Source organism: Eptatretus burgeri, chromosome 11, assembly GCF_056783735.1.
Source record: "Eptatretus burgeri isolate ZD-2024b chromosome 11, Ebu_testis_v1, whole genome shotgun sequence".
Taxonomy (NCBI): domain Eukaryota; kingdom Metazoa; phylum Chordata; class Myxini; order Myxiniformes; family Myxinidae; genus Eptatretus; species Eptatretus burgeri.
In genome coordinates, this window is record NC_140971.1 from 35,363,281 (window position 1) to 35,376,540 (window position 13,260).

Consider the following 13,260-nt stretch of genomic DNA (forward strand, 5'->3'; position numbering starts at 1 on the left):
CAGCCGGAAAAATGTCTGGCAGGATAGTCTAGATCAGCGGTTCCCAAACTGAGGGTCATGACCCCCAAATGGGTCATGAGCCTTTTTCTGGGGGTCATGGAGGGTCCAAGATTTTGAGGACACTATTTTCATGAGATTGATGCAAATGAGAATGTACAGCTGAAACTTGCCCGCAATCCTTTCCGATGCACTGTGGACGATCTTCCTGATGACATACAAGAGGAATTCTTGGAGCTCATCAACAACACCGCAGCCAAAGAGGAGTTCCAGGAACAACAACAGTTCAGCAGCTCTAATTGCTGGGTCAAAATGCTTTCCGCTTTCCCCAAGACCAGCGAATTCACCCTGAAGGTTCTCATTCCTTTCTCATCGACTTACCTCTATGAAAGTGGTTTCTCGACTCTCTTGGTAATCAAATCAAAGGCCCGAAACAGGTTGGATGCTGAAGCAGACATGCGATGTGCCTTGAGCCACACAGGGCCACGTATTGATTTGCTTGTATCAAAAAAAGGAAATACATCCTTCTCATTAAAATACATGATTAAATCAATCCTTGTTAATAAACATTAATAAACATTTTTTTTGTTGTTATTGCTCTCTCTGCAGTGGTTAAACTTTAAAATGTATCTGCGCCATTGGATATTAGTATTTTTTCGGAAGGCTTATAAAGGTGGGGGTCCTGGTAGGTTTTTGGTACTACTGAAAGGGTTCACGTACTGGAAAAGTTTGGGAACCGCTGGTCTAGATGTATGCACACTCGCCTCTGAGCCGTCTGGCCTGGATTTGAATCTGGCCCCAATTATAAACTGTCATCCTGGTGATTTGCAGCCAGAGTAAGCCTGATGTTGGCTTAATGGTTAAGGGGGCTGGCTTAAGAACTCAGGGTCTTGAGTTTGAGCCCCTGTGGGCCATTGAATTAACACCAGGTTGGGGGGGGGTGACTGCCTGTTCTTCCTAGTGAAATGAGTAACAGTGCACTTGCAATAGAGGGCACTGCATCAGCGGCAGAGCCACACCCCCCCCCCCACCCCAAAAAAATGATGTCACCAGCAGCCACAGGCTATGCACGATAGCTAGCGAGCAGGTAGAATGAGGCATCGAGGTGTGCACTGTTGAACTGGATGACCCATCTGTGGTCACTGATTGTTGTTGGACATTAAAGATCCCACCATTTCTTATGAAAGACACAAGAGTTATCAGTTATCAAACCCTGCTGAAACTGACAGAGGTTGTTGCATCAGCGGCACAGCCGCACCCTCAGCCAATAATGCTACACGCAGCCGTGTGCTGCATACTAAAGAAGAAGAAGAAGCCCTAAATGTGGACATCTGCATGAACCCGAACAAATGTCAAGAATATTGAAAGTGTTGAAATCCTTTTTTAAAGCACTATTACTAGTTTTAATCCAAAAAAGAAGAAACTGTTCTGTGCCATCAGCCCATTTCAAAAGTTTAATATTAGAAATGGAATATATTAATATCACCTTATATTATTTATTTGTTAAAGTGAGTGTTGGGATAGATGTAGAAAGTGTCAAATAATTGTTCAAATATATATATATATATATATTTTTTTTTTTTTTTTTTTTTAATCAGAGACTATCCAGGGAAATGAAAATACTGTACATCAGATCCCGTCCAAACCTACATTTCGGCAAAGTGCACTTTTCCCATCTAAGGAACTACCTTCCCAGTGGCTGTTGTGTCTCGCTCTTCCCTCCATGGCTTCAAGCAAGCAGTGCACTGCCATCTCTTGTCATCCCCCTTATTACCTCCCTTAACCTTTCCTAACCCAACCATCTTACTTGCTAGTTTCAGGGTTTCCTCACCTCCTCCCTCTTCTCTTTTCATATTCATTCATCCCCTTGGTGTTTGTCCCGTTGCCGGCTCTACCTTGCTCTTCCATGAGCCTCAATCCTGAAAAGAAAATAATAATTAAAAAAGCAACCAAAGTGCTTAAAGGTCCCCTGACATGCAAAATAAACTTGTTATTTATAAATTAACTTGACCTTCCTAGTGAAGAAATCACCCGTTTTTTTTTTTTAATCAAAAATGGGATAATTAGAGCAATATTTCGATCATTTCTGGTGCTATTCACAACTTGTTATGCCCCACCCCTTAAAAAATGGACTTCAGCGAATCTCTACGTGACGTCACATACTCGCACAGAGTGGATTGACTCGAGTCGAGATGTCACGCACCTTATACAGTACCGACAAATGGATTTTGCACATGTTAGTGCAATCTCTGTGATCGTCTTAATTCCAGTGATTGTTTCGCGAAAGTTTTAAATAGTTTTAGCCGTACTTTCGAAAATGCCTGCAAGATGTATCGTAGCAGGATGCAGCAGTACAAGCAAAGACGGTGTAAGCCTTCATGTATTCCCGAAAGATGATAATCGTCGGAGAATATGGACATCTAAAGTGAAGGTACTGCTTCCATTGGCATGCTATTCATTAACATTTAGCCAAAATGCTAGCCTGGTGTTGGCTCAGTGGTTCGGGTTGCGGCTTGGGATCCTCGGGTCCTGAGTTCAAGCCCCGTCGGCCGCTGAATTAATACACCAGGGGGTTGACTCAGCCTGTCATCCTTCCGAGGTCGGCAAAATGAGTACCAGTTCCAGTGTGTGTACTGGTAGAGGGGCAATGCATCAGCGACACAGTCGCGCTTCAATAAATGATAGCTACCCCGGCAGCTAAGCTGCCAGACGACCACCACCAGCAGCCAAAATGCTGTAATAAAAGAATAGGGAAAAAAATGTTTGCACAACAATGAAAGACAAATTTATCTGTCCTATTACACGGCCTCATATCCTCGGGACTCTTAGGCATTGACTTATACATTGTGTGCATGCTAATACAAGTTACTTGTCAACTCGAGATCTCTAGAGTCTAGACTAGTCCGATAAATCCGTCGTCCGTCTGACTAGGCCGATAAATCTGACGTGCTGTAGCTTTATTTTATTATTCTCTTTTCTTCATTGTTTTCTAATGGTGCTACATGACGACAGTAGGAATAAAATAAATAAAAATGCAACAAAACGTCAGATTTATCGGACTACTCTCGACAATTGAGTCGCAAGGTGTGTTCTGCACACAAGTTTTCATCGTATCCGGACACAGCGAGATTGCTTCGTTTTATGCGCGCAGAGTCACGGCCGATGACATGCGCCGGCCTTGTTTGTGATTAATTCGTCGCAGAGAAACATGTCCACTGCGCCGCGCTGGTCACGTCAGCTCACTAAAATATTTCTGATATCGAGCAGTATGCAAGTCGAATTTACATTATTGAATTACGAAGAGGATTTAGTCTAACCAGTTGTTATTTCCGAGTCTACCTTCGATGTCCTCCCGATCATCATGAACTCCGGGAATTTCATCGCCAGTTTCCTCTGCTTGTCCTGCTTCGTGCTCGAACTGCTAAGGCCGTATTTCATTTCCAGCTGCCTGAACTTCACCTCCCATGACTACGTTATCCGACAATTCTCCATGTGATTCAGACCAAAATCCTTCATTTCTCTCACACTCGCTGTCGTTACCAGACAAGTGAAAGTCCATGCCATCCATTATTCAAAACCAAATGTTCGATTTTTTTTTAAAGCAGAAATGAACGAAGCGATTGAGTCGACGAATCAAATGTGGAAACACACAGAAAGCCAATAGAATCACGTAGACCACCAACCCGAGTAATTTACGTGCAGCCTTTGACATACTGTACGTGACGTCATGTGGGTTACGCCCCTTTCAGGAGAATTTTTAGGGGCGTTCCCGAAGACGTTTGTTTTTGTTTAATTTTACATTTTACAGAATGAGTTTTGTGAAAAAAACATTGTCAGATCTGAAATCACGATGAAAAACTCCTTGAGGACATATATAAATGGAATTTATGTACTTTGGCATGTCAGGGGACCTTTAATCAAACTATTGTTTCAAAAAATGACCTTTCACCTTCAATTTATGTAAAACAAGCTTAACCCCAAAGTGGAGTGCACTGTGTAATTGCAATAATAAATCACAGAAACTACTTGACATGATGCAAACATACTACCTTAAGTTGGTGCGTGAATTTTCAAAAAATGCCATTTTGCTTTTTAAAGTTTCGTTTTTACAAAATGCACTCAAGTATCAGGTTGTACGAAAGGAAACATGACTTCTCCGCGTGTCGACAGACTCGGAGCAGCTCGAGTAAGGAAACTGTGCTAGGCTTCTTGCACGCGGTTAAAAACGAGTTACCAACGGAGAGAATAACGTTTCTTTCAGCAAGGCACTGCATCAAAATTTTCGGTTGCAAATAATCTTGTTGAATGCGAGAGGTGGATGCAGATAACGGTGAGGTGTAAGGTGGAGGTGCGTCCACCCCCTCCCACCACAAACACAACAACCTCACCTTCGGTTTCCAGATGACCATAAGAGAGTGCTCCAAACGTAAGGAACCAAGTATCACCATCTTTATATACACATGCTTGAAACAACCAGTGGTAGCTATCACAGTTTGGGGGAAGAACATAAACTAATTTCCGAGTGAACGAGTGCCTTCTAGTTAGTAAGGGTTTAAAAGTTACGGCAATTTTTTTTAAAACACATCTAGCATCCTGAGCCAAATGTCTTCATTTTTCCTCATTAACCGGTCCCTTGCAACAATGGTTCGTCAATATGGCGTTTTATCAAGGCTGGCCAAGTGAGGGAGCAACCAGTTTGGCTTGACAAGCTGCAGAAAGTCCAACAGAAATCTTGGGACAGTGAGACTGGGGAGTTGATGAAGTGATAAAATAGACGTCAGGAGGTTGCCAACGACGAGAGAATAGCATTTTGGAAATTCAACGGAGTTGTTCCTCTTTACCGATGCATGAACAGGCAAAATAATGGCACTTTTAAAACCAAAGCATTTTATTCGATATTTGGTACCCTGATTAAGTGTTAAACCTCTCAACGAGCAGGCTGAACTGCTTGAGCTCACACAAAAAAACGGTTGCCTGTGTGAGAGCAGACCATTTATGGAAGATGCAAAAATAATGCTGTGGGTTTTGCCAGCACAATGGATGGAAAAGGGGAAGAGGTGAAACAATCCCACTTCCTGTTTAACCACTAACAAGGTTGGCATGTTTGTTTTGCCATCTGAACCAGTGGCTTGTGAAACAGGAAACCCATGTTACAATATATATATATATATATATATATATATATATATATATATATATATATATATATATATATATATATATATATATATATATATATATATATATATACTCATCCATGAGACATATCGCTGTAAAAAAAGATGTAAAGAATAAAATAAAAACACAAGGCAGGAAGCCTGGCTTTTGTAAGAAGAGGTTACGAGACCATTCAGCTATATGCCTATTCGGATTCAGAACTTGTGAGCACATGTGATCTCGATGGCACCTGGTGCAATAGCCACCACTGTTAATCAACGTGTCAACAGCAGTTTGGATAGAGCTATGTGTATCACAGTGTGATGCCGAGATATACCGGTTAATGATGAGAACCTGCTCTTCAATGAGATTGGACTCGCCGATAATGATCGGGCCAGCCTCTGCGATGATTCTTGCCTTTGGGTGAACAACTGTGCGTGCTCCTGCCACACAAAAAAAAGAGAGCACGGCATCAAAACAGCGGGCTCGGTCTCCAAACAGGCTCTTGTAATTCGAATTTATATTAACACCATGTTGCTCATCGCCATTATATGGCACAGCATGCCCTTTCCATGCAAATTGGTCAGGAATACTTGCCTATGGTGACGTCTCCTCGGATCTCACTCTCCACGCAGACCACGGCGCCTGGGGCTATCTTGATGCTGTGTAAAACACATCAAAACAAGATTACAAAGCGCACAAACTCGCTCCACTCATTCACGGAGCAGGCTGCCAATTGACGACTCGAGAACCTCAAACGTCAATAAACACACATTGCCAATACTGAGGAAGAGAATACAGGAGGACAAACAAAATGGCATGTTTGGCAATAGCATCTGTGCAAATGGCTCGTTATGTTGAGATCCTATGTTCAAATCCCACGGACGAGTATTGTGCTAATTTGTCCATTTTGTACTTGTGCCCTTCATGTTAAACTACATCGACGTATCCTAATGTCTTTGCTTTGTGTGTAATAAATGTAAAACCTCTTCTATGAGCCTTAGACATTTTAATACATTAATAAATAAATTTGTATAAAGCCGGATTATCATTAAACGGATCATTCCTCAATAACTTCATTGCCAAGACTCTATTCTCTGCCACTAACCAGACATGTCCTGCTCATAAACCAAGGTAACTGACACTCTGGCTCTACTTCCCCCAGCAACCACCATGTCAACAAAGGTATGGTGCTCGTGGTAATGTTAATGAAAATACCATTAGTAAATGATGATACATGCAGAATATGTTTGTGTGCCAAGGAGTCAACACCAGCCACAGGGTGCAAGAATGCAACCACGCCCAAGAAGTTGCAAACTACACCCCTGGTCACAGAGCTGGTTGCCGCCCAGATTTCAAGCAGTTGGTGTAAACAAGCTGTTAAACCAAACACTAGTGAAAGAGGACTCGTACCACAATGCTGGTAATAGAAAAACCAACTCCACATTTACAATGTACACGATTTACCCAGATTGGTTTTTTTTTGTATTCAAAGCCGAGGCTTGTGGAAGAGTGGGAAAATAGAACGGATCAGGACATAACAGAACAAAAGGAACAGTAGAAAGACAGGGGAAAAAAAAAAGACACCAACAGCAGGGACAAGGGACAAAATAGAGGGAGACTTGGAGAAATAAGGGATGTGGAATGAGGGGTAAGGGAAGACACACGGGGTGAACAAGATGGCCACAGAAGCCAACTATCGGAAAGGAAAAACTGGAAAGTTGGAAATAAGTGGGCTTGGGGAAGGGAGGGGAGTAGAAAAGAACATGGGTTTGTTGGGGAATGATGTGAGGTGGTGGTGGACAATTGTATTGAAGATCTGGAGGGAAGAATGAGATTGAAGGAGGAAAGAGTAAGCAGAAAACACATGGGCCTAGATTTTGTTGTTTCCCACAAAGGAAACGCATGCAGGTACGACTATTGTAAAGATGAAAACAATGGAGTTGAAATAAAAACTACACACAAATGTTCTTCGGAACACATGTTTAAATGTCTATTGTAAAGGAGGAAGTGGCACAAGATGCTGCGTTTGCAAACACAATAGCTTTCGATGCCACGATCCTATGGCAAATAGCACGACATGGATTTACAATGTGCAATACTTCCAGGATTTGCAACCCCATGAATGGGACAGGCAATGTCTTCATCATCATCATCATCATTATCACCGTTATAAAATAACAAAAATAAAGTGCACAATATAAAATAAGCAAGCATGGCCCGTGGCCAACATGGTGAAACCACAAGCAAAACAGGAAACACGATGCAGAAAATCTATAACAACAGGAACATGCACGCATTTCAACCTCAGTTCCTTCAAAACCATATCGAGTGAAACGATGAACATGGATATACTGTAATCACTCGTGTATAATACGCAGGGTACTTTTCAGATAAAATTCTCAGGAAATACCAGTTTATATGTATAACCCGCACCCCAAAAAATAACTCCAACAAAAATGAGTTCCAGCTTTGGACTGGAAATTGAGTTAACTCAAAAGTACGAGTATAGTGTTTTTCCGATTCCATGGAGAGAGCCATTTTTGAGCTGTGCTTAATTCCGCACAACAGATGGCATCTAACTTGTATGAAACACGATATGACGAACAACGTGGCATGTTGAATGTTTCCGAACAACTCTTATCGAGTGATATGTGACACATCTATCAGATCAGCACAATAAGAACTCGTTCGTAACTGTCAGGTCTTTAACGAGTCATTCTTAATCTTCTTCTCTTCCATTTTTAAGGGGAGAGGTCCAACGGAACCAAGCTTCTTCCCTCCCTTGACCACAATACTTCTCTACTTGCCCTGTCCTCAGCCATCTCTCTCCACTCTCCAACCATCCCCACCTGATTGATATCCCTGCTCACACAATCTTCCCAAATTAATCAAATGAAGGCCCGGTCCAATCGGGATGCTCGTATCGGACGATGACGTCGGTTTCGCCAGTGGCTCCTCCCCGAGCTCCGTGATCTATAAAGTGCGGAGCAATCCTCAGATTGGGGGCGAGGGTGGTTGTTGTAGATCGAAAGGAAGAAGTCGGTGAGAGTTGGTTGAAAGAAGATCGAAGGCGTGAGAAGTCGGTTGGAAAGTGGAGAATTGAAGGAGTTGTTGTGAAAGTGTTCCTGCGGCTTGGCTCTGCCTACGTCTCGCCTCGACAACCCGCCTACTGTACTGGTCCCCGCTGACACGACCTCGACCAAGCCTCTTACCTGGTCCTCTCTACTGCTCAACTCTCGCCATCAAGCTCCTGCTGCAGACACGATTACCACACGTGCGGCTGTGGACCGAACTGCACAGCTTTTGTCGGGTGCCACACCACGGAGCATCCCTTCCCACGAAACGCTCAGGTACCAAAAACTGTGACCTCAACTCCCTCCCTCCCTGGCTGCAAAAGTCCTTTGCCTTTCATTGGGTTTATTTTGTCTGAGTGTGTGTCTGAGTGTGTTGCCGCCTGTCCGTTAGATAAGCCTGTATAAGATCTTCATTGTGATTGTTATTGCTTTTATTAATCTCGCATCAAGTCTGCACTGTCTGCTTTTGTAAGTCGCTTGTATAATTGTCGCACCCCATACCCCTCTCCTCTTTCCCTGCATTACATACCCAATAAACCTTTGATGTGCCACATGCTTTTCCTCGCTTGCTGTAAATAAATAATTGTTGTAGAAATGTTATCAGCTCACCTTTGTATTTTCCCTCATTGGTCCAGCATGGTTCGGATCGAAGTTTAGCCGGGTCTTTATTCCCAACAATCCGTTCCTTTTAGCCGGTATGTTCTTGGCAGTGCCGCTCGGCTGCATCCGATCCGGAAAGGTGATCCGTATTTGGTGGAGTGATCCAGTTCGGACAAGGAGTACCGATGGTGTGGTTCCCCGGTGGTTAAACCACGTGGTTAATGAGGTAACCTGATTCTAAACAGGAGGACCCTAGGTCACGCGGTTGAGTTATTGGCGTCCATGGTCGGTTAGCGACCCGCCGCATCACGGAATTATCTGTGAGCGATGACCTACAATTCCAGGGAGTCTGGTAGGAATTGACATAGCTTTCCCCCACCTTGTGGTGTTCTCACCCGACCCCGCTGGCCCGCAACAATACGTTCAATGTTGCATAAGACATCCCACAATGCACTGCATTTTTAAGATGGTGGCACGCGCACGCACGCACGCACGCACGCACGCACACGCACGCACGCACGCACACGCACGCGCACGCACGCACGCACGCACGCACGCACGCACGCACGCACGCACGCACGCACGCACGCACACACACACACACACACACACACACACACGCACACACACACACACACAGTCTTTTCTGGAGACAACCATTATTCAAAGAAAGATGGAGGGATGGTTTCACATGATCATTTCTCGTGACCATCCCTCCCTTGTTTACGTACTTTTTGGAGTAACATCATGGCATCCTTTTCATGTTTACCTCCGCCACCAAAGGTGAAGGAGGTAATGTTTTTACCCCTTTCTGTCTGTCTGTTTGACTGTGTACAGGATATCTCAAAAGGTTGTGGACGGATCCGGATGAAATTTTGTGGACAAATTGGGTGTGTGGCAAGGACAAATTGATTCAATTTTGGTGAAGTTCCGAATGTGGATCTGGATCCGAGAATTGGGCCAAAAACGATATAGTACTGTACAAATCTGGAGACGGCGATGGTTCACGAGCAATGTACACGGTTCGCCTTTTTTATTTTTTGACCTTCGAGGGGACGCCACGGGCAAACTGGCGGGAATCGGGAAAAACGTAAATGATGAAAGTTGTAGTACTCGAAGAGCACTATTTGCATACCAACTTTCATTCGAAACAGTTGAAACCCCAAGGAGCTTGATGCCCAATTTATTGATTTTTTTGACATTTTCTAAGGCCGAAAAACCGCGTTTTAAGAACCCAAACAGTAACTGACGTAGCGCGGCTTCTATGATAGGTAGAGTGACCGGACCAACTCCTGCCTATTCCTTGCATCCCCATCTAGTTATCGTGACAGCATAACGTTCCTCTATCTCTCATAGTTTCCGAATGGCAGCCCTCCGAATGCGGAAAGGTGATGAACCAGGGAATATGTTAAGTGACCTTGACCTCGGAACGTTCAAATTCGGTGTATGGATAGAGTTTAATAACTACTACAAAATTGAACCACAGCATTTTTCCAGATTCGATCACCAAGGGTGTCGGGGCTGAAATACGCAAAATTCGAAAAAATACTTTTTCTCGACCTACGTTCACTATTTTCAATACTTGTCCTACAGTTTTGAATGTGGAGAAACGAGACTTCGGAATTAAACACTTCGAGATATTTAGAAAATTTTACTCGAGCCGATTTTTGATTTAGGTTTTATTTTTCAAATGGTAGTCCTGTGAGGAGTGCCAGTTGGCAAAATACGCAATAGGAAAAATCTTGCCAGGCAGAGGAACAATTGTATATGAACCAATATGTCTTGGCAATGAATCTTCGGCGGTGGTTCGGTCAGAATGAAAAGCATCGTATCCAGCGCTTCGATCCGAGCGGATCCCTCACCGCCTACCGGCTTGTCTGTCTGTTTGTTTGTCCAGACATAACTTTTATTTCGTGTTTTTCTCCGCAACTGCTTGGCAGATTGAGACGAAATTTTCACCAATGGTGCAACAACTCACATATAATGTTTTAATGATAATTATGACGTCAAAGGTCACGTGGTGTGGCAGCCATATTGGAAAAACAGAAAAACTTTGGACCTTTGTATCTCTGAAATCGCACCAAGGAAAAATTGAAACCTGGCACATAGCAAGTACTCCTCCTGGGGAATGTGATTTTTTTTTTCATGACATCATAGGTGCCTTTGTTATGACGTCATAATTGCATATGTAGAACGCCACATCTGATCAGTATGAAAATTTTTGAGGGTCATCTATGGATAAAATGGTCAACAGATATATTTTTAATGATGTCATCAGTCACGTGATTTGGCAGCCATATTGTTTTTTGAAAGAAAAAAAAAACCTTCAAAAATCTTCTTTGAAGTGGCTGAACAGATCGAGGTGAAACTTTACAAGTTTGACCACCTGTCCATGAGGAAGAAAAAGTTCACACATATGATGTCATTGGTCGCATGATTTGACAGCCATATTGGATTGAAGAAAATATTAAATAATGTTTTCTCTGGAACTGCTTAATCAATCGATGTGAAACTTCAATATTGTGATCTTGTCGTGATGGGGAATACATGTTTTAAAATTTCAACTTGATTGGACATATGGTTTGGCAGCCAGAATTATTAAATTTTTTTGATCTGGTGTTTTTTGGGGGGGATTTTTTTTGTTGAATAAGGCTCACTTGGCTGTTTGCTGGATGGGGTTCAGGGTAGAGTCGTAGCAGCTGAAATGAATCCAATTCAGGTTCCTGCTGATGACTTCATCTTTTCATTTTGCTTGTTTGGGTTCCTTCTGATTACTCCAATGCAGAATTGTTCCTAGTTGGTCTTCCATTTGATTTGAATTGAATATATTTTAATCCCATTCTGAATTCAATTGAATAATAATAAAAGACGTCATGGGTCAGGGTCAGGGTCAGAGTCAGGTGTCCAATCAAAGTGGCGTTGCATCAAAGCGTGGCGTCTTGGTACCCGGTCATCACTGCCAGCAGTTATAATTATGTCTCTTATTAATTACATAACACACCAGTACACAAAACCACACAAAACAACTCCTGGCGAGGATCTGCAATCTCTGATTGCTCTTTTTCTTGTTGACATTTGTAGTCCCATACACCCCCTCTGATCCCTCCCATTGCTTTAAAAAGGAATGCAGTTTTGCATACTTTTCGTGGAATCCGTTCAAGCTATTGAAATTATGATAGCAAAGGATGCTGCCCCAAGTAAAACTCTTTCAGATGGTACCAGTCATTGCCATTGAGAGAGGCAGTTCGGAAATACGCAGTTTGAAAAAGGTTATTCTTCTTATAATTATTGTCATTATTATGAACAAGAAGATTTGCCGGTTTTGACCGATCTCACTTTTTTGGGGGGTAGGGAGGGGGGCTTTTAACACGGTCTGGAGTACTGAAAAGTGATCCCTGCCTAGACAATTAGCTGAACAGACCAGGTAGGTTCATGTATGTAGCCTAAGAAAATTTTGTAAGAAGATACTCCAACTTTACTTTTGTATATAGCAGGTGGGACCAACATTTTTTTCCGCACTATCCCGACATACAGTGCTAGCGTACTTCCTGATAAGAACGAGGACGTGACCTCGACCCAGCTTAACAAAGGCAAGATGTCATTTAATACCAAATGAGTTAGCTCATGCCATCAGGATGGTTTAAGGTGGGATTACTCAGACAGCAATGCTTCCCACAGCACAATATTTATCACAGCATCATTTCTAAGGCACTGGCAATGTACAGTCAAACTCAACAGTTCACAGGGAGACATCATTCAGGATGTCCAAAGGTTACAACCCCTCATAAGGATCCTTTTATTGTCACCCTTGATAGAAGAAACTGCTTTTCAAATGCATGATCTCTCCAGAAAGACTTGCAAAGATCAATCAAGGATAAAATGTTGAACCAGACAATTTCAAACAAGCTTCATGCGAGTGGTTTGAGGTCCAGACTACAACTGTTCCACATCTTTCGAATTAGAATGCCATCCAGAGCACAACACGCAGTGGGTGACAGAACATCAAAAATGGAGGGTCAACTGTCTGCATCATGATCTTCTCATCGATGCGTGTAGATCCTGCCTAAGCTTCAATGGTGGATGCGTTGGGAGTCTGAATAGGAGGAAGGGAGTGATTTGCAAATATTGCACCAATAGGCATTACGAAAACGGTCATCTCAGTGTTTTGCAGACATGGCGTGGTTCATCAATGTGCTTGGTCCCTTGGATGGATGTTAAACTGGCATCCCATCTGCCAGCATTAGTTGGTGGATGTGAAAGATCCCATGGTGTCTTTCGCAAAGAGTAAGAGAGCTGTCACCGGCACAGTGGCCAAATTACCAGCACGAACTACTGCCGAGTGAGGAATAGCATACCGCCCATTATGACCCTTGGCAAAGAAACTGCTTCGGCAGAACCAACTCTCTCTAACAGTATGGTACATCGGATA

The 13,260-nt window shown here is 43.0% G+C and overlaps 1 protein-coding gene across 4 annotated transcripts in view; it reads right to left on the reverse strand.

Moving 5' to 3' along the window:
- Positions 1-13,260, reverse strand: part of DCTN6 (dynactin subunit 6) — a 37,785-nt gene that overhangs the window by 17,695 nt on the left and 6,830 nt on the right. For 3 of the 4 annotated variants that reach the window (XM_085845964.1, XM_085845963.1, XM_085845967.1), the window contains exons 2-3: positions 5,752-5,816; positions 5,492-5,597 (exon numbers count right to left, since the gene is read on the reverse strand). In XM_085845964.1, the coding sequence (XP_085702090.1) occupies positions 5,492-5,597; positions 5,752-5,816 (171 nt within the window). Of the gene's footprint in view, positions 1-1,828; positions 1,917-5,491; positions 5,598-5,751; positions 5,817-13,260 lie in introns of those variants that run through there. The other variant, XM_085845965.1, reaches the window with a different exon arrangement.